The 24,752-nt window shown below is 46.3% G+C and overlaps 3 protein-coding genes and 1 long non-coding RNA gene across 7 annotated transcripts; 2 read left to right on the forward strand and 2 right to left on the reverse strand.

Annotated features, from left to right (window-relative positions):
* Positions 1-604: 604 nt before the first annotated feature.
* On the reverse strand, positions 605-14,650 carry RNF168 (ring finger protein 168). Of its 4 annotated transcripts, XM_074546918.1 has the most exons (11): positions 14,495-14,632; positions 11,425-11,468; positions 10,249-10,392; positions 8,346-8,739; positions 8,152-8,222; positions 7,149-7,492; positions 6,108-6,184; positions 4,779-4,955; positions 4,033-4,157; positions 3,672-3,759; positions 605-3,180 (listed from the first exon to the last, which is right to left on the reverse strand). In XM_074546918.1, the coding sequence occupies exons 6-11, from the start codon at positions 7,447-7,449 to the stop codon at positions 2,113-2,115; spliced, it is 1,836 nt and encodes a 611-aa protein (XP_074403019.1). In that variant the 5' UTR covers positions 7,450-7,492; positions 8,152-8,222; positions 8,346-8,739; positions 10,249-10,392; positions 11,425-11,468; positions 14,495-14,632; the 3' UTR covers positions 605-2,112. The 4 variants fall into 4 exon arrangements, with proteins under 4 accessions (XP_074403019.1, XP_074403018.1, XP_074403017.1 ...); XM_074546917.1 differs by lacking the exon at positions 11,425-11,468 and having other exon boundaries at positions 8,531-8,739; positions 14,495-14,650; XM_074546916.1 differs by lacking the exon at positions 11,425-11,468 and having other exon boundaries at positions 14,495-14,650.
* LOC113459587 (uncharacterized) lies at positions 10,390-15,503 on the forward strand. Its single transcript, XR_012581587.1, has 2 exons — positions 10,390-12,031; positions 12,920-15,503. It is a non-coding gene; the product is annotated as an uncharacterized LOC113459587 (long non-coding RNA).
* WDR53 (WD repeat domain 53) lies at positions 14,944-20,750 on the reverse strand. Its single transcript, XM_074546920.1, has 3 exons — positions 20,651-20,750; positions 19,288-19,778; positions 14,944-16,838 (listed from the first exon to the last, which is right to left on the reverse strand). The coding sequence occupies exons 2-3, from the start codon at positions 19,762-19,764 to the stop codon at positions 16,251-16,253; spliced, it is 1,065 nt and encodes a 354-aa protein (XP_074403021.1). The 5' UTR covers positions 19,765-19,778; positions 20,651-20,750; the 3' UTR covers positions 14,944-16,250.
* A 112-nt stretch (positions 20,751-20,862) lies between these two features.
* Positions 20,863-23,620, forward strand: FBXO45 (F-box protein 45). The gene is made up of 3 exons (XM_074546923.1): positions 20,863-21,138; positions 21,378-21,734; positions 23,306-23,620. The coding sequence occupies exons 1-3, from the start codon at positions 20,863-20,865 to the stop codon at positions 23,489-23,491; spliced, it is 819 nt and encodes a 272-aa protein (XP_074403024.1). The 3' UTR covers positions 23,492-23,620.
* Positions 23,621-24,752: the final 1,132 nt, after the last annotated feature.

The following is a 24,752-nucleotide window of genomic DNA, read 5'->3' on the forward strand; positions in this document are numbered from 1 at the left end:
CACCAGTAAAACAAAATTGATTTCACCTCCTTCAAAGGTTCCAGACCACAGGGTCAGAAACAAGCTGTTGGTACAACCAAAATCCACTCAGCCAAATTCCACCTCTAACAATGAAGATCTAAAAGAAGAAGCCAAATTATGCCTGGTGAGCATTCTTGTGCCATGGATATAGTGAGGAATGGGATCATTTGGGGGCTTGCAGCATCTCACCTCAGATAAGGCTGCTGCTATAGGTGACAGATTTCCTACATTTTGCAGTTAAGATTTGTTTTATCTAACAATCAATCTTTAAATTTTTAGTCCTGTTTTGTTTTGCATTCAGCTTTGAAAATGGGGATTGTTTTTTTACAGGCTTACCCTGACTGGACAGGCTGAGAGGCACCAGCATGGAAACAGTCAGTAGCTCTGCCTTAAAAAAACCCTTTAATTAAATTTTTTTTTTGACATCATGGGTAAATCAGAAAATAATCCCAACTGTGTTAAGGATTAAGGAAAAACAGACCCATATTGAAGGAAAGCTTCCAGAACAATGGCTGAGGCAACAGGAGAAAAAGCAAAGGATTTGCCACTGGCCACCTGTTGTAACTTTCTCAAAAAACATCTCTGAACAGAACAAATATTTATTTATTTATGAGGAGCCCACCAATGATAAGGGATGTGCAGGCCCTGAGGGAAAAAAATCCCAACAATCATATTTTTGGCTCAGTGTGCTGGTCATGCTTTCCATAAAACTTGTTTGTTTAAAACTTAAACCATCAGAAGATGCTGCTGAAGAAACAAATCTGGCATGAATGTCTTAGAACAGAATTAAAGTCATCAACGGTGTTCAAAAAATGGACAGAACTCAAACATCTGCTGACTTTGATGATTAACACAAACCCTTCAGGACTGCAGCTGGCACTTGGCTCCATTTCAAGCACAGACAGTGCAAAAGTAGCTCCAAAGAAGCAAAGAAAAGCCAAAATATGGCTTCATAAAACAGATGGAACAATTAGCAAGAAAACTTCCTCTGCATAGTAGGATCTGGTTGCCTTTTCCCCAGCCTCAACTTCCTACAGGCCTCAGCACCTCCATGTTTAAATTAAAAATTTTTTTGAGTTATTTTAGTTTTAAAACCAACAGGAACAGTATTTAGTAGTGCCTCTAAAATGGAGGGGAACAGTTACAGCCAGGCAAGGCAGTTATGTGAATTTCTAATTCAGTTATGTCATTACTGACAACTCTAGTCTTCAGTTGCTTCTTTCCCTTTTAACTTTCTCCATCATAACTGGCTTTGGAATATTGTTTTAATCACACTCAAACCAGTTTGAGTATGAAAATTAAACTGCATAAAGTATAGGAACACCATTGTACATTCATATGTATCATTAACAGGACATTAACAACAAGAAAACAAAGTATCTTGTTCTTAACAGGGAAAATGGAACCTGCAGGAGGGATCTTTGTGAGCAGAGGTGAATGGGAGCCCACAGCCTTGGCATCCATGGAAGATCCTTGGCTTTGGCAGTGGAGAATGATCTGTTTGTTTCCTTTTTGTTGAAGGGAGGGTCAGCATTGAGAGGGAAAGAGTGGCTGTCTGCTCACACTCCTGTCAGTGCGTGTGCCAACAATGCAATTCCAGCAAGGTGCTTCAATGTACAGAACAGTGCTTGTGTGAAGGAAGCTTCAACCTTGCAGCTGACAGCCAGCTAGGAATACAGACTCGTTTTTCATTTGTTTCCTCCACGGAATGTGCATTTTTTCCATCAAAGCCTTTGGACTCTCATTTCCAGATCAGACCATCACTTATTGCTTTCCAACTACCAGTATTCACAATACTACCAGTATTCACACTCCACACCATGTAAATGCAAGTTAGAGAATAAGAAATGCTCCCATTTCTGCAAGAAGTGCTGCAAGTGCAAAAAAACAATAATTCAAGAAAGGAACAATTAAAAAATGTTACATTCTGGCGGTGTATGTTGCTAAAACTTCTCAGAACTCACAGAACTGCTGCCCAAAGTGGTTCCCCTCCAAGGCAACCACTCAAAACTGCATAGGGAAGCTTTGCCAGCACAGGAGAACATCACCACAGTTCCCATTCCCACTCCACCAGGTGTCCATGGCTCTGATCTACTCTGCAACAGGGCTTTTAAACATCTGCAGGATTGTTTTTTGCTTGTTCTTAGGCAGTGAACAAATATCATTTGTGTCACTGGTATTAACCACACAATTCAAAACCTTTCCTTCCTTGATGCTGGGGGATTTCACCCTGACCCTGGCAGGTGACTGCCAGTTTTCATTGCAGGAACCTTTCCTAGATTTGTGGTGATTGGTTTCAGCCTGACTTTTTGATCCCTTTGAGTCTTTTGTCCCCTTGGAGCTTCCCTTCCTGGCAGCAGAGTCTTTCCCAGAGCGAGGAGGTGGTTTGGTACGAAGCAAATACTCGTCAGGAGATCCCTTCTGCCTGTTCAGTGTCCTCTCCTCCTTGTCCAGCTCCTTCTGCAGCTGCAGGGCCAAGAGCCTGTCCTGCTCCTCCTGCCTGCGCCTCTCATAGAACTCCTGCTCAAAGGCTCTTTGTGTCTGCAAGTTAAAATCATCCATCTGCTCTCCTTGGTCTTCTGCACTTTCTGAAAAGGTTCTTCTCCTCTTATCAAGCATGTCCAAGTCAATCATGGCATCAGCTGGGGCTTCCAATAGCTTCCTTTTGGGGGTCTCCCTAGAGTTCTGTGGCCTTTCTGGTGTCTCTGCATTTGAGTGTCCAGCCTCCTTCCCCAGACCAGGCAACACGGTCTGGCTGTCAGACATCACACAATTCATTCCTAACTGACCAGAGGTACAAGTCTCATCAGCCTCTTCAAGGTTTACCCTTTGTTCATGTGTCAAATTGCCACTGTCGGACTCAATTCCATCATCATCTCCATTAGATCTAAGAAGAACTGTCCTAGACCCTTCCCCTTCTGTGGTTCCATGAAGTGCATCTGGAACTCCATCTTCTAAACCATTTGGTCCTGGTGCTTCTTCCTGCTTTGTGGCAGTTTCACCTGAAGCTGAGGCACTGAAATAGTTCATGCACGATTCCAGAAATGAATCCTTAGTTCCAGAATCTTTATTTACACTGGTCAGCTGTGGAGACAGGGTTGGCATTTCCTCTTGCTCATCCTGCCCTGCAGAACTGCTGCCTTCATTGCTGTTGGTCTCCTGAAGAAAACAGAGACATCACTAATGAAGTAAATTTATCAAAAGCCCAAACACTTCTCATGGCTGCATTGCCTGAGTGCTCTGGGACAGCAACTCAGATACTTCTCTTTTTTAAAAATACCTAACTGTTTAATAATAATGAAAATATTTGAAATAACTAATAATAATGCAGAATCCCAGCTAAAAGACTGAAACCTCTACAGCATTTTCCTTTTATCAGTGATTCAGACTAAATGTGCAAGCCTGCTCATCATCTTTGGAGGCCTTACAGGAATGATCAGACAGCCATGGAATGATGTAAATCAGGGTGCACCCTCCTCCAGCAGGCTCCAGAACTGCCAATCATGAATACCAAAAGTAGCTGAAAAAGGGCAGTATAACCTGCCCAGTGCCAATGTGCAAGGGGAATAGAGGACTGGAACCCTACAGGCAAGGGGAAAATATCCCATAATTGCTAACTGTGAGATTTGTAACAAAATGATTCCTGTTACCCCAGAGATAGAGTTGCTCCCTCCTCTTTTTGTGGTACTGGAGAACAATGCTGATCCCAACATACCGGAATTCTTTGGAGACAGATACCTTAAAAAGAAAAAAAGGATAAATATTTTGTCCTTGAATTGTCAGTTCTTTGCATGATTCAAGATCTTCAGGCTCATTCTGACAAACAAAAAACAACAAGAAGGCAAGTGTTTCCCTTCTCCTCCTATGAGGAAATGTTTTAAACTTCAAAATTTTCACATTTGTCCCAAATTATCTCAAGAAGCTGGCCTACAGCATTTTAAAGAAGCAAATGGGGCAGAGAGACACTGAAAAAGGCCAATAATTAAAGAAACACTTGGCTGAATCCCTTACTTCTGAATGTCTCCAGAGTTGCTTGGTTTGTTCTTTGCCTTGCTCAGGAGCAGTGGGGATGTCTGAAGGGAGAGGCTGTGTGCTGGTGATGGGCTGCCAGGCATGTGTCCCTCAGGATCTTCATTCTTCCAGCCAAGTAAAAATAGCATTAGGTAAAGCAAAACACAACACAAACTGCAGAAACCTCCAGGAACTACTTGGGTTTTGATGCAGAATCTGTTACTGTTGTCCAAAGAATTCTAGAACTGTGAGTTACAGATGGTTACAGAGAAAGAAATGTTACCTGCTCCTTACACCTTCCTGGATCTAACACTGAGGGACAGGAGGCTTTGCTCAAATAAGAACACAGGTTTCATCATTGGGCAGCAAAAATTCAACTAAGCAAAACAAATTAATAAAACAAAAAAAAAAACCCCAAAATGTAAGGTACATTTTCACTGTATGTATGGGTTACACATACTCATTTCTTCCAAAGAAGGATTTTAAAGAAGATGAGGAAAAGGAAGCATACAGCAAAAAATCAATGTTTTAAAATGTCTCACAATGAAAACATGCAGCACACGTGGTGGATGCTGGATTTCAAGTGCATATTAGACAGGCTTCAAAAATTAATGAGGGGTGACAACAGCTTTCAACTACAACGAAAATAAATTTGAACTATTCCAAATTTTAACATTTGCTCTGAGAAGTCCAAGTTGCTTGCACTATATTGATATTTGCTGCTGTCGCACTCAATCCTAACTCACCAGGCTGTTACTTAGCTGCCAGGCCAGCTCTTCATCTTGCTTCAGCTGCTTCTCCATCTCCTTCCTTCTCTCTTCTGCCAGCCTGTGCTCCTCCTCCTCCTCAGCCAGCAGCCTCTGGATGTACTCCTCACTGGCTTTGTTCTCCTCCTGCTCGTGTGCTCGCCTTTCTGCCTCCACCTACAGCAGGTGTTTGAAAAAATCCACCAGGTTACCACTGCAGGGCCACACTTTACACCAGGACCTCTCAGCTGATACTGCTTAAACTTGAACCACTCACTGTTCACAAAATGCAGCAGCATTTCATTGCAGGAGCCTCAAAGATGTAAGGATCACATGGGTGCTGTGTGTGGAGCCTTGGGTTTGACCACAGCGTTAAACTTTTTGGTTTCTCTAAGATTATACCATTAACCTGCAAGGTTAAACTCCATTGTTCACCTTCTCAAAGTGTTAGTAACAAAGCTAAGATCTCCAAGTTGTACAGAGAAAGTGGGATCAGAATTCTGTCTAAGGCTGAATGCCAGCTGTCCCACAGCATTTGCTCAACCTGCTTTTATCATTACATATCCCAAAGATAGCACATCTCTCTTTTAGAAGAGTGCTGCTCTCTTGAAACATGCAAAACCCAAAGCAGCAGGCCAGGAATTTTACATCTGCCTTTCTTACAGCAGACATGCTGAGAGATCAGTTACCAGCAACTCCACAAGGACAGCAAAGCACTTCAAGAATAAAGCTTTCTTTGGAAATTCCCCCCAGTCCTCTGCTCCATGTGATCCTGTAATCACCAGCAAGGGGCTCTCAGGGAAAGGTGCATTCCCACACCTTCCAGCTCTAAATCTTAATTCTACTGTGTCTGAATTGGAGGAAGAATCCTTAAATAGGCCAAAATGGAGAATTTAAAAAAATCTTTTCGTGATTTTCAAATATGCAAAGGTAACAGAGTGAACAAAGAACAGAGAAAATGCTCTATGGTCATTACTAAAAGTTATCTAGTTGCAGTCTCTTACTTGGAGGGAAATCAAGAAGACAAATATAAAACCAAAGTCCAAACAGTTTCAAATTTCTACATTTGCTACTTTTATGTACATTGACTGAGAGATGAGGTAAGAGGTATAGATCAAGAATGTCAAATATATAGATCACCTCATGTCAAATACAAATAAATCTCTTCCACCAATTTAATTCATGATTCAGGAGTGACCAGTATGTCCTTGCAGCTGCAGTGCCCTTTAAGTATCTTTATTATTAAATAAAATTACAGCTGTTTGTAGGAACAATTCAAATAACTGGATACAAAGCATTTATGCTTTTTAAACATATTTTTAGACTTACCTTACTAATCTCTGCTTCATATTCCTGCCTCAGCTCCCCAGGCTTGCTCAGCTGGTGCTGTGGCTTGGGGACACAAACTAGGAAGGAGAGGAAAAAACCAAAGTCAACAAACACAAAGTCAGGACAGTCAGCAACAAAGGGTTTCAACAACAACAAAGGATATTAACCACAACAACAAAGGATTCATCATTCCCCTGTCATGGGAATGACTTGACTTAAATCAAGTGGTGTGATTGAAAAAAGGAAGGAATAAAGCAAAAAACACCAAGGAATAAAGTTTACACAGTAGAGAAGTGTGGTGTTACAGAGTGACAGGGACAGGCAGTGTTTCCCAAGCACTGTATAAAAAGCAAATACAATGGAACAAGTCTCCCAGAGAAACTGTGGCTGCCCCACCCCTGGAAGTGTCCAAGGCCAGGGTGGAAAGGTCTCACCCAATCCAAACCATTCTCTCATTCATTCTCTGTTGGTACCCTGACCATAATTTGTGTATTTCACTCTCTTTGTGGAACACATTTCCCTAAGGCCAACCTATCAAAACGTCCGCCAAGGGCGCTTGCAACATCATAAACCCCAAAATCCTTCTTCAAAAAGTTAATCAGATCTCACTTCCTTCTCTCTGACACCACATCTTTCAGCTCACAGATTCTTGCATTGACTGAACCCTCTGGAATTTCAACCAAACTAACTAAAACCTGACAATCTTTTAACCACTTCACTCACTTGACAGTGATAAAGAAACACACCCACAGACTCAAACACTCTGCTTGCAGATGCTACAGTTGCAAATGAGCAACGAACAAGGCCAGGCACTGATAGCCCACACGAAAGGCATGAACAAATACCCACTGAAATCACCAACGTAATTTTTATCTTCTGTGCTACAAATCAAGGCATTGCCCACCTCTCTCCTGCCCCTTTTGCAGGAGAGCTCTGTCTCTGCCAGCAGTAACACACCTCTCTACCCACAGCTCTGAAGCCACCCACAGCAATTCCTGTGACAAAGCAGAGACATGCCAGGACAAGTGACACTTCACTTACTTTCCTCATCCAAATCCTGTCCGTTCATCCTGCGCTCGCACTCCTCCGGGTAATCCTTCTGAATCTTCTCCCAGAGCTCCCAGTTGATCAGAGTGTTCCTGCGGGTGTTGTAGCGTGCCCAGGAAGAAACCCGACGCCGACAGAAGGGGCAAGAAAGGCTGGCCTTTTCCACTGTCATCTGGAAGCAGGAGTTGCACAGGGTATGGCTGCATGGCAATGTGACAGGCTCCACAAAGATCTCCATGCAAATCTGGCACAGGCAGTCGGACAAGGACAGCGGGGCTTTGGATTTCTTCGACATGCTGGCTCGAGGTGGAGGAACAGCACTAGGACAACATCAGGGCCTGAAAGTAAAAAGAAACATTTAGGTTCCTTATGGGAAGTAAAATATAAAGGAAAATAGAAAATGTTTTACAGCTACTTCAGGAAAATGTTAGTGGATTTAGAAGCCTGCTTAAGTGGTTGCTTTTCTCAGGGCCTGAGAGATTCCTGAGGAAGAAGCAGAGCTTTACAGAAGTCATAGAAAAACTGTACCAAGTTTTCCTACTGCACTTTCCTTTGAGCTGAAACAGATGCTTTGGGAATAGCAAGGAGAGGGGGAAAAAGAAGGTGAGAGTTCTTCCAGCCACCTCTGTTACTCCCCTCTTCTCCCTACCTATGGTAAGAGGCGCTGGATTTGTTACTCCATTTACCTTCACCTTCCATTCACTCATTTTTTCAGTATATGCACATATACTGTTACTCCCCTCTTCTCCCTATCTACGATAAGAGGTGCTGGATGTGTTATTCCAGTTACCTTCACCTTCCATTCACTCATTTTTTCAGTATATGCACATCCTTTGAGAGCTGCTTTTGGCACAAGCTTGCTTATAGCTTATTCTGAAGGTGAAATACCCCAGAGCAGAGCAGCTTCTTCCTCATTCATTTGCTGGCTTAAGGTATGACTACAAAGCTAAAATTCCTTTTTTTTCTTAAGATAAATGAAGAATTAAAACTTCAGCACCTTCTTGTATGACTTGAAACTGTGGGGGTCATCTGTCTCCTCACGCGATTTTTCCACTTGGCCCAGCAATACTGTAGGAGAGAAAACAAAGACACATACAGCAAAATAAAAAACCCACTGACATTTAAGATACAAGCTTCTTAAACAGGCAGCTTCAAAGACAGGAGGCCTTTGGAAAAAAAAGGCTGCCATACCTCACAGAGAACTCTCCATGGAGACAAATACACGTTAAGGCGAGTTTTATGATTTCCGCTATTTTTATTGACAAAACAAAAACCAACCCGCAGGAGGTCGGTGCCCACGGAAAAGGGGTCCCTGTTCCCCCTGCGGGCCCGTCACCCCCAGCCCCTGAGGGTCCCAGCGCGGACTCGGCACCCACCGCTCCGGAGGCCGCCAAAGGCCGCGGCTCCCGCAATGGCGGCTGCGCTGCGCCCCGCCCCTCACTCAGGAGCTGTTCCCGCCGCCCGCCTCACGGCTCCGGCTCCGCCTCCTCCTCCTCCCGCTTCTCCTCCTTCTCCTTTCCTCCTTCCTTCTTCTCCTCCTCTTCTTCTGTCTCCTCCTTCTGCTCTTCCGTCTGCTCCGCCGAGCCTGCTGGGAGACACAGCCCTCAGAGGGAAGGCGGGCTCGGCTGTTGTGATAGGTCGGGCGGGAATGGCTTCCCACAGCCAGAGGGCAGCGTTAGGCGGGATGGCAGGGATGAATCCTTCCCTGGGAGGGGGCTCAGGCCTGGCACAGCCTGGCCCGCGGAGCCGTGCCCAGCCCGGGACACCGCGGCCACCCCGGGCCTGGCAGTGCCCAAGGCCGGGCGGGCTTGGAGCGGGGCTCTGCTCCTTGCCTTTGGTCCTTGGTTTTGTGAAAAATGCGTATTTTATGATTGGCTTTCTGCAAATATTCAAATGAATATTAGATGTGTTATGTTAGAAAGTGATGCTGTGTTAATTCTCTTAAGTAGTGTGTTAGCTATACTTCTAGGCTGTAACATTATGTTAAAATAGAAACTATGCTATGGAAGATACTTTTTTTTAAAAGAAAGGACTCGCAGCGAGATAGCAGCCACTGGACACCTGAATCTTTCAGAGAAAGAGAATTTATTGCTCTCTTATCAGAAGAAATTAACTTCTTCCTGCCTCCCTCAGCCCTGAAGAGCCGTCAGGATTCAGAAGAAGTTGACACTGACCTGACAGAATCCTTTGTTTGAATGGAATTTATGCATCATGTATGAGATGTGTGAAAAACGCCAATCACTTGTTTTTAAAATTTTACAAGTTTAATAGTAATAAAATGGTTATAAAAATAGCAATACAATTAGAGTAATAATAATTTGGACAAATTGAATTAGGACAATATGAGACAATAAAAACAAAGAATTACAGACAGTCCGGGTACCTTTTTCTGGGCAGCACAAGCCCGAAAAAGGACACACATTAACAGAGGATTAATCCTTAAAAACAATAACCCGTTGCATATTCATACACCTCATGCATGATGCATAAATTCCATTCAAACACAGGATTCTGTCTGGTCATTGTCAGCTTCTCCCTCTGAATCTTAACAGTGCCTTCGAGGTGGGAAGAAGTTCGTTTCTTCTCATAAGAGGGCAATAATTTCTTTTTCTCTGAAAGATTCAGGTGTCCTGTGGCTGCTATCTCACTGTGAGTCCTTTCTTTAAAAAAGTACCTTACATAGCATAGTTTCTATTTTAACATTTTTTTATAACTTTAAACTATATTTAACACAGTACTTAAGAGAATTAGTACAGCATTGCTTTCTAACACAACATATATTCATTTTAATATTTGCGAAAAGGCAAAAATAAAATACATGCATTTTTCACACATGTATGAATATGCAACGGGTTATTGTTTTTAAGGATTAATCCTCTGTTAATGTGTGTCCTTTTTCGGGCTTATGTTGCCTAGAAAAGGTACCTGGACTGTCTGTAACTCTGTTTCTATTGTCTCATATTGTCCTAATCCAAATAGTCCAAATTTTTATTACTCTAATTATATTACTATTTTTATAACCATTTTATTACTATTAAAATGTTAAAACCAGGTGATTGGCGTTTTTCCCGGTGTGTTCCCTGGCCGAGCTCACCTGGCCGCAGGTGCCCAGGGCACTTCCCGCCTCAGGTCTTCCTCCAGCATCTCCTCCTGCCGGTCAAACTCGAGCTCCAGGCTCTGCAGGCTGGAGTCCAGCTGAGCGAACCGAGCCTCCAGGGACAGCAGCCTGCTTTCTACTCTGGCCGGTGGAAAACAACAGTAAGGGAATTTCAGAAGGATTTGGGGCTTTCTGCCGTGGCATTGCATTGTGAACAGCTTCAGACCCCGTTCTGGGGGTCCTCCCATGGTTTGTGAGAGCAAACAACACTAAAAGTCAAAGTTTGTTGTTACTTCTTTTTGGCTATTGCCTGGTGCAATGATCCTGACATCTCCAAAAACAGCTGCAAAATTAGTATGTAGATATATCTTTGGCTCTCAACCATATGCATTTGCAGTATCATAGGTTTTTCTCTAGCACATTTTGAGGTGATTTATGCTTTTATTTGTAATGTCTTTTGAACCATTTTCATTTAACTTTGAGCAGAACTTACCATTAAAAATTATGGTTAAATTCTGGTTAAAATTTGGTTAAAATATGGTTAAATTCTGGTTAAAAATTATACAAATAATAAACAAGCCACCCGCAGTGGTTTTTTTAATAGGACTGTCCTTCCATGGAATGACTGTGATAAAAACTACTTCATGGCTTGTATTTATTAACTGCTTTTTCATTATTTGGTATCTGTTGTGGTTTCTCCTATTTAAAACTGTAAATTATAAAGATGAGGCTTTGAGCTGTAAGCCACTCCACTTTTGCTGAAGAAAACTGCCTGGTTTAAAAGAACTTGCTGTATTGAGACAAGGTACAAGGGAATGCCAGGATTTATTTTTGTACCATTTCTCTCTTTCCTGGAGATACAGGGTGTGCTGGGCTTCTGTCACTGTGGGTGGTTTTTATAAACATAGTTTTCTCCACATTTTCCTGTTACCTGATTGACATCGAGGTGTGTTATTGAGAATCCTGAGGATCTGAGAGCTAATGTAAATAATTCAAAGTTCCTTCCTAAGTACTGAACATCTCTGTTGACAGTACTATGTAGTCAATAGTGATTTACTAGCAGAGCATCATCTCCTCCTTACAGAATTTTTTGTGATCTTTCTTTTTATTTTACTGGCAAAACTTCAGGCTGTATCAGCTAACAATAATTACACTATCAGCAAATATTATTACCTACAGATTTTTCCTTCTTTCATTCCTAGTTTGCTCCATTGCTTCTGTAAGGACAAAATACACAGCAGCTGGTGATGACATTGAAAGATAAAAAGCCAAAAAGAAAACCCTTCCAATATTTTTCCATTCTTTGACATGTATCCCATGGTATTTTAATGCCTGTCATAAGAGATGGACTAAAAATGCCATTTTTTCCTATCAGCAGCTCCTCCCTCTCCCTGCCTCCCCTTTCACCAAACCAAACCTTTCTTTGGATTCTGTCTGCAGCTGACCTGAATGAGGAGAAAATAAAGACTTCAACAGTGGCATATTTTACTAAGTATCCCCGACCTTAATTCATTGTCTGGCCGATTGTGCAGATCCTTGTCTAACGATTTTCTGTTGTTTCCTGGGGCTAGAGGCTTCCTCTGCAGCCTGGTGAAGTTCCTCTTTCTGGTGTAGGACTCCTCTCGCTTCAGCAAGAATTTTGGGACAAAAATAGAACTTTAATTGGAAAACTAAGCTGGTGACATGTAGAAATGTAGGGAGTTGAGAAGAACTGGAAGGATTGATGTGTCATAATTGGATTGAATCTGTCAGCACAGAGAGAGCAAGAGCAGAAACTGAGGTGAGTTGGGGTTTGCTATGAGTGACTTTCAGAGCTGGGCTGTCAGATAATAATGAGTGTTCTGCCCGGTGAATTGCTGGTTTGCAGCTTTTTATCATGGTAAATAAGCTTCCTCACAGCCCATTCTCCAACTTCCTTCTCTGCAAGTAAGAGTGAAGTTATCTAAGATCTCATCACTAATGCTACTCTCTGCAGCAGCAGTTCCTCAGCAGCCTTCAGTCCAATGTTTTACTATTTGACCAGTTTTGTCTCTCAAACATTGTTTTTATTGCCTGTCTGTAAATTAATCTTCTGTATTTTTAAGCACCTCCAACAAACAGTTCAGCATTTGCCAGTTTTGAATCTAAAAATGTCTGCTCAGTTATACCACACTGAATTCCCACAGCTGTAAGTGAATTCTGATAGACTGAGTGCTGCTGCCTCCTGATCTAAGTTTGGAATGAAAAGAGGAAGAATGGATTAAACCTCCTGTTTTCATTTCCATCATGACCTCTGAACACTTTTCCCTTTAGTGTAAGTGAAGTTACCACTAAGTCAGTGACCTCTACCTCTGACTAGTGTACACACAAACCACATCCCCATTCTTTACCAGAAAGCTTTTCAAATTCCTGTCATTAGCACACAGAACATAATTGGAAGCCATGCAATAGAAGCTCCAGCATTCCCAATTCTCTGCAAGTGTGGTTCTATGTGAAACATAATTTCTGCTATTCAGGCATTTACAGAAAATGACATTTTGGAGCTGTCACTCTGTGGGTTTGATTTTCCAGGCCAGTGCAGCATCCCACACTTCTCCAAGCTCTCCCCATTCCCTCACTCCATGGTATGTTAGACACACACTTCTCCAAGCAGTTTCCCACAGAATTAATTTTCAATTTTTTCTTTCAGGAGCTGTTTCACTGTTTCTCCCTCTGGTCAGGTCTCCAGTTGTTACTTTTGTGCTCACCATTGTGTGAATCAGAGTCACCCAGGCTGTGGGTGAACCAACAGTATGAGCAATATCTCAGCAAGAGGAACAGTTTCTTTCCCAGTCTGGCAGCTGTCTGTCTGTCAACACATAATCATTCATTTCCTGAGCAGAAGTACTGCATCCCATCAGCTGGGATACTCTTGACAGGGATCCTTTTCACTGCAGGTAAACCACAGTTGTATGTCTCACACCTGATTTCACTTTTAAATGTCTCAACACTGCATAGTTTGCCTTTAAATGTAAAATGTCACAGAATCCCAGAATGGTTGGGGTTGGAAGAGCCCACCTCATTCCACTCCCTGTCATGGGCAGGGACACCTTCCCCTATCCCAGGTTGCTCCAAGGCCCATCCAACCTGGCCTTGGACACTTCCAGGGATGCAGGGGAAGTTACAGCTGTGCCAGGGCCTCACCTCCCTCCCAGTAATGTGAAAATCCAGAGAGTGAGGACAGTATCCTGCCTGCCTCTAACTGCTGCGAATTTCAGACCCTCTTTTGACTGTTTTTCCTGAAGATCCATGCTCATATCTTTGTAAAACTCTGAGCCACCCCCACTGGTGCCTGCTGCTGCACAGCCCAGCACGGAGCAGTGCCAGCAGGGGCAGCTGAGGCTGGATTGTTTTTCAGGAAGTCCATGAACCTGTTGGTCACGTTCCTCTGCCAAGTGCAGGCTTTGGAAATGGAGGGTGAATCAGCATCACCTGATTCCCCAGTGATGGTGATTTGCTTTCCTTAAACTTTTAAGAAAGATCCATTCTTGGGTTTTTTGTTTGGCTCATGATAACCACTTACTCCTTATCTTTGAACTCTCCAGACTCTGAGGCATGGTCTGAAAATCAGAAGTTCACCTCAAATCTCCAATTAGAACAGCAAGGCTGAATTTCACAGAAACACAGAATGTGCTGGGTTGGAAGAGATCCACAAGGATCCAACCCCACAGCAATCCCACCCCGTGCCTGAGAGCATTGTCCAAATGTTTCTTGAGCTTTGGCAGCTTTGGTGCTGTGACATTCCCTGGGAAGCCTCTTCAAAGCCTGACCATGCTCTGGGAGAACATTTTTCTAATATCCAACCTAAACCTCCGCTGACACAGCTTAAGGCCATTCCCCCAGGTCCTGTCACTGGTCCCCACAGAGATCAGTGTCTGTCTGTCTGTCCCTCATGAAGAAGCTGTAAACCTCAATGTCTCCCCTCAGCCTCCTCCAGGCTGAACAGCCCAAGTGCCCTCATGCAGCTGCAGCCCATGTGTGATGGAGCAAGTGCTCAAATCCTGCAGCAAACAGGCAGGATGGCAGCCAGGGAATGAACACCACCATGGAGCCTCTGTCCTTCTTTCCTCCCCAATGGGTGAAGGAGAGATTGAGCCTGTTCATGAGCTCCTCCCTCCCTGTTTACACCCCACCCTGCTGCCCGAGGAGTTTCCAGAGAAGCCCAGGTTACCCTGGTGGGTGTCCCATGTCCCAGCCCTCCCTGTCCCTCCCCAGCCCCCAGGACCTGGTCAGGGTCTCGTTCAGGGAGCGCAGGGAGATGCTGCCCTTCGCCATCGTCCTGGAGAGCACCCAGAGGAGGAATAAAAGCTGGAGTGGGCTCGCTCCTCTCTCCTGCAGCCGGCAGCAGGGACAGGGGATCCGAGTCCTGCAGGAGGTTGTTTGTTCCAGGCTTTTTATAGCCTGTATATCCAAATATAGGTCATGGATGCACCAACACACGTCCATGGACATATGGACATGGCACACACTGAACCACACAGCCCCTTCCTCTGCCCCACTCATCCCATGGCTTCACAGATGAACTAATTTACAGCAAACACAAAAGGGAGTAACCACAATTTTCTGCTTTTTTTATTTTATTGCTGTGTTTTGGCTTCAACTTGCTGTTGTGCCCACCAGATCATGTCTTGGGCCAAAGTCTCCTGCTGGGAAAGGCTGTACAAGCAGATTGCCTTTGTTTTTTTTTAAATTAAAAAGGTATGAAGGTAAAATCTGATTTGGATGAGAATGAGTTGTGTTTGGTTGCAAGGAGCTGCTTTGAGCAAAACCAAGACAGTTGGAATTTCTTCCATAAGGAGTGGAGAGAGGAAGCACAACCAGATAATGTGATATTCCAGAGTTGGGTATGTAAAAAAAAAAGCTGAAAATTTTTCCAATATAATAGGAGTCTGGTAACAGCCCAGCTGGTGAAACACAGCAGCACAAACCCAAACCTCCCACCAGGGCAGCAGATCCTCAGCCAGCACTAGGAATTCGGTTCTGTGACAGGATAAGGATAACCCAGGAAAAATCCCCTTTTATAAAATAATTTGCCCACTTAATGGTAAATCCAGCATGAACTGAACATGCCCAGAGCTGTAACATTTCCACTTAGGTCTTCCTACCTTCAATTTGCAAATGAAGGGAAGCTTCTAGCAAGCCAAGTTCTGCTCATTGTGTTTCAAATCTTTGGGAAGGCAGGAAGTATTTGGTTAAGGAGAAGCTGTGCCTTTGGCCCTTGGTATTCACCCTGTGATGGGAGTAAAATAAACTTTTGGACACAATTTTGTGTGGGTCTGGCACCATTAGAGTGATTCTAGGGACAAGGGAAGAGTGAGAGAGAAAGCATTTATTAAGACAAGTGTAATAGTTCTTTTTCCCTGATATACACAACTAACTGACAGCTGACCCAGCAAACAGGTGTAACAGTTCCCCTGCTCCTTCTTTTGCTGCAGTGAAAAAATTCAGTTGGCAACCACAGGGAAACTCATTTGATTAGCTGTTAATTGATGCATCTCTAGTCTATGCAGATGCTGACAGAGTGTGATGAAAACCAGATTCCACCATGCCCAGCTGAAGCCAGCTGGGACACAGCTTTATGGGAGAAATCACACAGAGCACTGCAACAGCCCAAAGCACCTAGGGCTGAGCCAGTGACAGCCCTGCTGCTGCTCAGCAGCCTCACTTGGCATTGTGGGTGTCTCCTGAGCACTAATTTTCTCCTCCAGCCTTAATTATGTCAGCTGAGCCATCAAGCAATGTTACCCCTAAATACAGAGACCCGTTTCACTGAAATTCAAGCAGCAAGCTGCCAACCCTGCAAGAGAGAGTGGCTGTGTGAGCCACAAAGAGCCAGCACGAGGCCAGGGACACCAGGAGTGCACAGCAAACCCCTTCCCTTCCCAGGGACAGAGGGGTTCCCTGTCCAGGTCACTGTCAGTGCAGGTAACTGGCTCTCAGAAGTGGTTTTATCCCTCAGATTCTGTAAGCACCTGGGTGCCTTAAGGTTCTGGCAATGGATACACTGATACAGAGCTGCTCTGGTCAGCAACCAACACTCTCCTGGAGCCTTTGATCTCTGCACATGAGAGCCAGTTCACCTTCTCTCCATGCTCAATGCTGAGCTTTGGCACAACTGCAGGGTGTTCATTGGAGGCTGCTTTGTTGAGTTTCCCATCTTTTCTGCTGCAAGCAGCTGCTTGGGCCTTTTTCCTGTGCAGAGATTTTGCTGGACTTTTCTGCTGCTTCCCGAGGTTGCTGCTGAGATCCCAGAGCAAGACTTTCCCATCGTTTCCTCCAGACAACAACCAGTAGCCCTCAGGCATAAAGAGCACCTGTGAGACTCCCAGGCTGTGAGCCTGGAACTCCAGCTCATGCTCAAACCTGGCCCCAGTGACTCGGAATATTCGGACTTTTCCATCCTGAGCTCCACAGCTGAAGATGTTGCCACAGGAGGCCACGGACAGGGAATGTGCAAGAGGTGGGTTGAAGAACTGCCCAGCTGACTGAGGGCTCTCTTCCTCCATCTCACACTCCTGCAGGTTTGTGCTCCACAAGGGACGAACTTTCTGCAGGTTCCACAGCATCACCTGGGAAAAAAATAAATTGTTTGTGTATTTTACTCAAATTGGATATTTAATAGTAAAATAAGCAACCACACTTCTTGTCCCAGCAGAGCAAAGGCTGTGTGTGACTCCAAGGGGTGTAAAGCATGAGGTTAAACTTGCCCTAATAAATGTAGCAAATCTTTCTGGCCTGCTTTGCAAAGCCCCACCACCACCACACTCTGCAGTCAGTGACTCAGACCTTTAGACCACGGAAGAGATGCAAACACTGCTCTAAAAGCTTTTGCATTCATCTCAGCAGTTGTAATCATGACATCCTGCACATCAATTATTGAGAAGGAGGGACAGGGAAACCCTAGCAGTGAATAGAGATCATTATCATTCTGCATTTCTGTCTCTGCTGCTTGGCCTATAATAGTCACTTCCACGAACGTGTCTGAAAAATGGGACAGCAAAATCCAAAGAGCAGTTGAGGCTGTGGTTTTTAAACAGGCATATTTGTATTTATTTTTATATCCAGTGGGTAGATCTGGTTTGTGCTGTGGACTAGGGCATGCTTTACCTACTGAGATGGGGCAGGTTGTGCTTTAAGACTTCTTTTTCCAATGCCAGCCCACCTCCAAGCCCCCAGTGAAAATCCTGTGTCTGTTGTACAGCAATTCAAGCACTACAGATTTATACTGAGCAATTAAAAATAATGCTCTCAAGACTTTTGTAGGATCTGAATTGACAATAAGCATCCTCAAGGCCAACAGATCAAAAAAGCACAAGTCAGTCTAATGCAGCACTGGTGTACTGTTTGCTTCATAAAGCTAAGCTTCAATTTGTTATTAATAAAAATACTCCTTCAGTAGTAATCACCAATAAGTACAGGAGTCTTTAAATTTAGTTCACAAAAGAGCCTGGCTCTGCATTTCTGGGATCCAAATCACACTAAAACATCTGAAACATATTTCCTGTCACTTTCCTGTTTCAGTTACTCTGTTGCTGCTGCAGTAAAACTACTTCCACAACAACTGTGATTTACTGTAATTCAGAGGGGCTGGGTGATGCTTACAGAAAATACTCCTGCTTTCATCAGAGACAGGACTGCAACAATCTGATGAATCCATCAAGTGCTGAAGAGTTTTCTGCAAACTAAGTATTTTCTGTCCTCGTGGCATTTCCCCTGCTTCATCAAAACTCCTGAAAGAACTCCAGCAACCTGAATTTCAATTCTCATCATCCACAGCTTCCCCGAGGGTTTGACAAGCCCAGAACATGTTTTGTAGAGCTCATAACTTGTCCAGAGGCATGGTGCAGCACAAGGCTTCAGAGTTCTGCAGCTAAGCTCCCCTTTGGGAAATGATAGATCCTAAAATGCAGCCTCAATGCAGAATGATGCTCTTTTCACTGTACAAAAGCACACAAATGAAATCCTGTTTTGGGATACTGACTTTCACCCAAAAACCAACTTGCTGAGCTACAATAAATGAAACTAACACTAAAAAGTCACAAAAAAGAATCAGCTCACTTGTACTGAGTTGTACATAAATGTTTACAATTCTGATTAAAAGTTTCCAGCCACAAGCTGGTGTATCTGCATTTTAGGGACCAATATTAAGCCAGCTGAGGGACTGAGTGCTTACTCCTCCCAAACAGGCTCTATCATCATGGCTTTAACACAGAAAAATACAGTTTATACTACATATCAGCATGTATTTGCTCTAATGGGCGTTAGATGTACTTTGATTTCAAGAACAGAAGGTGAAACTGCTCAAAGCTGTCACACAAACTTCACCCTGACACCGCTGGAACCACAGAAACCTTTGAGAAGTGACAGTTTTCATATCGGGCTAAACCAGGAATGTGGTCAGGCCTCAACCACTGGAAAGAAATTACTGAAAAATATCTGTTCTGGGCTTAACCCCCAGCATGGCTCTTCTCAGAATGCAAAGGACCAAGTTTCCTCTTGATGAGAATAGGAAGGTTTAAAAGGCAAAGAACATTTCATGCTTCCAAGATGCTAACAGAACAAAGGATAAACGATAAAAATTACTTGTCTTCACAGTGATACGTTCTACTTGGAAAGACGCTGCTCTACCTGCCTGCCTCAAGCACTGTGCCTTCTCCTCACCATCCTTTGCATCTCATCTGCAGCCACCACTGATCCCTAGGGACAGCTGCTGGTTTTGCTCAGTGCAGCAAAGAGCCAATACAGCACAAGTGAGCTTTACACTGTGTTCTGATTTCCCCTCACCCCAATCACTTTTGAATTGTAAATATCAATGAAGATAAAAACAGGGCAGAAGCTGCTGAGTGGAAAAATTACTTCAGAATAGCCCCAAAACTACTTCAGAATAGTGAGGGAAGCTTCACAGTGACTGCAGGCTGAACACCTTCGTGCTTGGTGAAAGTCTGTGGGTGCCTCACGACACAGGTGGCTAATTACTGTTTCACTTCATTAATACCCGTGCACATGTATGCAAATCACCTGCATGTCCAGCCCACAGGAAACCAGGCTTTGAGGCCGCTGAGGTCGGAAGGCAACAGACGAGCAGATGTTGGAGTGTCTCAAGGACCGGCTGACTTTCTTGCTTTCCAAGTCCACAACCTTTATGGCCCCCGAGTCATCGGCGGCAGCCAGCAAGCTGTCGGCGTCGTTCACCGACAGGCAGTTGATCTCCTCCTCGTTCACGTGGAAGCGCTGCAGGGGCTCCTGCAGGGAGCGCACATCCAGCACGCTGATGGTCTCTCCGTGGGCCGTGTACAGCGTGCTGGGCCGCCGGGCCGAGAACACCACCGAGGTCACGTCCTCCGCCTGCGGGAGCCGCAGCTGAGCCACGGCCGAGCCCGCCCCGTCCCAGAGCGCCAGCTCGCCCCGCTCCGCGCCGGAGGCCACCAGCCCTTCCGTGCTCACGGCCAGGCACAGCACGGAGCAGGAATGGCCACCGCTCCACTGCGCTGCCATGCTGCAGGGACACCCTGAAACAAACAAAAACGAGCCCTGAATGAGGTGGCTGTGGGTGTCATTGCAGCAGAAACGCATCAAGCAAGAAGATCATCCTGAAATTCCGGTGTCCAGTTAAATCGGGCACCTCCACAGCTCAGGACAGCTCAGTACCCAAGTGGAGCTTTCGCGACACCACAGTGCTGACTGCTCTGTTCCAACCTAAACAGTACAATGAGACTTTTAAAAAGAAGTATTACTAAGTTAAAACAGGTTGCAACATATTTAATTGGCTCTCAGAGCACACCCACGGCGCTCACCAACCTTAACCCTTCCTGGTGTGCCTGCCCGCATCAGCCTGTGCCACAGCACTGCTTAGGGCAGCACATCAGCAGAAAATTAAGGGGAGGGCGAAAAGCGGTAGCACAAACATGTTGAAGGGACTGGGAGGCTGCAGAGAAAAGCACATGGTCCGTGCGTTTATTTTACTACTGGGCAACAAACGCTTGTTCCTGGTGGTTTTACCTTCTTTTGTTTTTTTACAACCACGTTATGTTTTCCATGTGATTCTTGTTAACCCAGATCTAAAGAGCAGCCAAAGCCCATTCATTTCACCAGAGGAGGAACTTCGCTCTTGGCGATCAAATAACCCTACAGAGAAGGCCGATACCTCCCCCGCAGCTCTCATCGGGGCACATTCGCGGCCGCCGCTCCCCGGGGGTCCCAGGTGAGTCGTACCCCGCCAACCCCCGGGCCCTGCGGTAGCTCGGTCCGACCGCCCCCCGCCCAGGCAGGCCCGGCCCTGCGGCCGCCCCCCGGCTCGGCTCGGCCCGGCCCGGCCTGCGGGGCGCTGCGCTGCCGGGGCTGTCCCGGGGAGCTCGGGAGGCGCGGGACCCTCAGCTCTCACCTCAGCTCCCCTCGGCTCCGCCGCGCTCCCCTTGCCTCCCCCGGCCTCCGCTCGGCTCCGCCGCCGCCCCCGCCCCTCGCCGGCCCCCCGCGCCCGCCGCGCACGCGCGGGGCGGTGCCCGCGGCCGAGATGGCGGCGCCGCGCGCCCCCGCGCCGTGAGGGCCTCGGGCGGCCCCGGCCACACCGGGCGGGCGAGGGCAGCGCGGGGGGCGATGGCGGCGGGGCCCGGCCCCGGGCCCGGCCCCGGGGCGGCCGCGGCGTCGTGGGGAGGGCCGGGCTGGCGGCTGCCGGGGCGGGTGCTGGAGCTGGTGTTCTCGTACCTGGAGCTGCGGGAGCTGCGGAGCTGCGCGCTGGTCTGCAAGCTGTGGCACCGCGTCCTGCACGGCGACGAGAACAGCGAGGTGTGGCGCAGCCTGGCCGCCCGCTGCCTGGCCGAGGAGGCCCTGCGCACCGACATCCTCTGCAACGTGCCCACCTACAAGGGCAAGGTGAGGCCGGGACCCCCGCCCCGCCGGGACACCCCCTCACCGCCTCCCCCGGCGCTCGGGGACACCCCCGCAGCCCTCCGGCCCACCCGCCATTGGAAACCGAGGGGGCGGGAGGCTGGGGAGCGCCACAGGGTTTTATCTCCTAGAGCCACAATGGTTCGGGTTGGAAGGGACGCCTCCCACTAGAGCAGGCTGCTCGCAGCGCCGTCCATCTCCCCCTCCCGCCTTGTCTCGCCCAGGTCCGTGCCTTCCACCACGCCTTCAGCACCAACGACTGCTCGAGGAACGTGTACATCAAGAAGAACGGCTTCACGCTGCACCGCAACCCCATCGCGCAGAGCACGGACGGGGCGCGCACCAAGATCGGCTTCAGTGAGGGCCGGCACGCCTGGGAGGTGTGGTGGGAGGGCCCGCTGGGCACCGTGGCCGTCATCGGCATCGCCACCAAGCGCGCCCCCATGCAGTGCCAGGGCTACGTGGCCCTGCTGGGCAGCGACGACCAGAGTTGGGGCTGGAACCTGGTGGACAATAATTTGCTGCATAACGGGGAGGTGAACGGCAGCTTCCCCCAGTGCAATAACGCGCCCAAATACCAGGTGAGGGGGTTTGGAGTGGGCTGGGGGGTGCTGGTTGTCACTCGCTGTCCCGGCTGGCTGCTGAATTGCTCCTAAGTGACTCTCAAAGGTCTCTTTGCCTTCCCTGCAGGAGGCAAATGATTCCACCTTGTGAGCTCTTTCCCCCGTTCATTTACTGCTTGTGCCGGCTACACCTGTCTGGTGCTCAGTGCACCTGACCCTGGGTTGTTCCCACACTTTAATCTCAAACTCTGAGTGTGAAACTTGTACTGTGACTATCTGCTTAGACATCGTGGTGCTTTTTGGAATAAAACCTGAAAGACTGTTGTAGCTTTCTGAAGTAGCAACTTGCCCCACAGCAAGGTGAGCGTCTGAGGGCTTGTACCCCTTTGTTGTGTGGCAGGGTGAGCTGAAGTTAGTGCTCAGGTGAGAATCTTCCTGTAAAAACCTGTAGCAGTGCTGACTGCTGCTGCTTTGCTCACTGGCCACCTTCCTTCTGTGGGTGACATTTCTTATCTGGAATCTGATGTTCAGATAACTTCAGGGTGTTAAAGAGCAGAGGCCACCCTACCTTTTTGTCCTTATAGAAGTGCTTGTCTTGTCATTCTGCCTGCTCACACAACTGCTGGATTTGCTGGTGTTACAACTTAAACTGGATCATTGTTATTTCCATCTCATATTGAGAGAATGGGTTGGAAGGGACTTTAAAATAATCCAGTGTGACCCCCAGTGCTGTGGCTTTGTTTCGCTTGTAGGTGAAGATCTGTGTAGTGCCTTGCATCTGATATTCCTAAATATTGTGTGAAAGTTCAAATCAGCGACCCTTTGATGTATTTTGTGTTTATTAAGACCTGTGCAGTGATCTGCTCATAGAAAACGTGCTTGCAGGAAACACTCGTGTGTGTTAGTGTTGGCTAGAAGAAATTCCCAGTGCTGGGGCTGGCTGGAGAAGAGTCAGGAGTTTGTGTGGTGCCTGCTCTGCTTGTGGCTGTTGTCTGGGACTTTCATTGGTATCTGAAATAATGTGTGCTGGATAAATGCAGGGAGCATATATATTTATTTAGGTGTTTCATTTCACATTTTGTACTGAAATTTCCTTTTACCTTGGTGGAGGAACACCTCTGTCAGTGACAGCACCTGCATATTAATCTATTCTGGGATTTTTTTGTTGGTGGTACTTGCCTTTCTCTAACCCATTGTCTTTAAAGATGCTTCTCCTCATAGAGCACTTGCTGTTCAGCATAGCAGCAGCTGAACACAGAGCTCAGGTAACTTGGAGCCCATTGCAAAGATTCCAGAGCTCTGCAGTATTTCCAAAGCACACAGCACAAAGTGCCTGCTCTCAGTGCTCTCACAGGTTCATGTGGGAAGGGTCATGTTTATTATCAAAAACAGGTGGTGGATGCTGTCCTGCTTCAGATCATGGTGAAACTGAGAAATTCCCTTCATAAGAGCAATCAATCATGAGACATGGGACAGCCCTGCTTTAAAATTCTCTGCTGTGTCCCACTTGGCATTATTTTTGTTTCCATCTGAACATGCTGACCCTCTCTGTGTGTTATTTTTACTCTCCCTCCTGTCTCTGTTTCCAGATAGGTGAAAGGATTCGAGTGATCCTGGACATGGAAGACAAAACATTAGCGTTTGAGAGGGGCTATGAGTTCTTGGGAGTTGCCTTCAGAGGACTGCCAAAAGTTTGCCTGTATCCAGCAGTGTCTGCTGTGTATGGTAACACAGAAGTGACTTTGGTCTACCTGGGAAAGCCTCTGGATGGATGACATGGATTGTCTTGTTGGGACGTCGAGATGTGGATGTTTGGGAGGAGAAATCTGCATGTTGGTTAGAGGGAAACGTGTATTAGAGGAAAAAAAAAGAACAAAAAAGTGTGGGTGTGTGTCCAAGAGCCATCGAGGGAACCACATGGAGTTTGGAAATGGAGGACCAGCCGTTCTTCAGAAATTGTGTTACATTTCCTCTTTCTACCAGGCCAGAAAAATCCTCAGGGCTGCAGTTGGTTGAGTGGGAAGCTGACACATGCATGTCGCAGCAGATTTTATTGCTAAAATGGCAGTGTGACCTCAAACATTTCTGAAAGGACTTGATACAAAAATGCTTGAGGAAATTACCCTGGGATTTGTAAGTGGCGTGTTTTGTGAGAGACTCCCATTTCCAAACTGCTTGTTCCTTCCTTCCTTCCCTTCTTCCTTCCCTCCTTGGGGCCAGCATGGGGGCTGGAGCAGAGCTGGGGGTATTTACAGTTTTTGGTGTCCTCAGAGGCACGGTCTGTGCAACTGCCCTTCTCTGGTATTACCATACAACACGTGTGCAGCTATTTTTAAGTGTATTTTAAGGATTGTATATAAAGAAAACGTTGAAAAGAACAGTCAAAAGAAAGGGTTTGCTTTATTCTAACTGGGACAGAATTTCTTAAAGGGGAAAAAACAAAATCACCCCCCTCCCTGGCACCGGAACACACAGCTGGGACAGGTGTGGAGCCTTCATGTCAGTGCAGTTCTGTTGTGATGTGTTTTGGGATACTCTTGTGGAGTGAGGTGCTGCTTTGGGTTGTTTCCTGTGAAAGTTTCCATGGCTTCAGTGACAGGTTTGTTCTCTGTAGGAAACAAAAATGTTTTCCCCACGAGTTTCCCTCAGGAAGGAAGGCTGAGCACAGCACTGAGCCTGCCTTCCTCTCCATGTCAAAAATGGCACCTTTTCAAAGCATTCTCTCACTTGCTGATCACTGTTGTGAGATGTCTCTACTTGCTGTGGAAGGAGTATTGGGCTTCTGCAACCAGACCTTACTTTCAGCTTCAGTGGCTTTATAAAGCTTTAAGGCTTGCCTGAACCTTTCTTAACTGAATGGAATCCCCCAGCACCCCAACATGCACCTGCCCAGGACTAGTAAAACTCTCACCAGCCCTTTGATGGGGATTCTGGGTCACATTCAGTGTTTGTGCTCTTCACTGATTTTCTCAAAGCCATGTCCAGACCCCCCAGGCGTGTCTGTGTGCTGGCCTGTGCAGGCTGGGGAACTGCCAG

This window comes from Zonotrichia albicollis, chromosome 9 (assembly GCF_047830755.1).
Source record: "Zonotrichia albicollis isolate bZonAlb1 chromosome 9, bZonAlb1.hap1, whole genome shotgun sequence".
Lineage (NCBI taxonomy): Eukaryota > Metazoa > Chordata > Aves > Passeriformes > Passerellidae > Zonotrichia > Zonotrichia albicollis.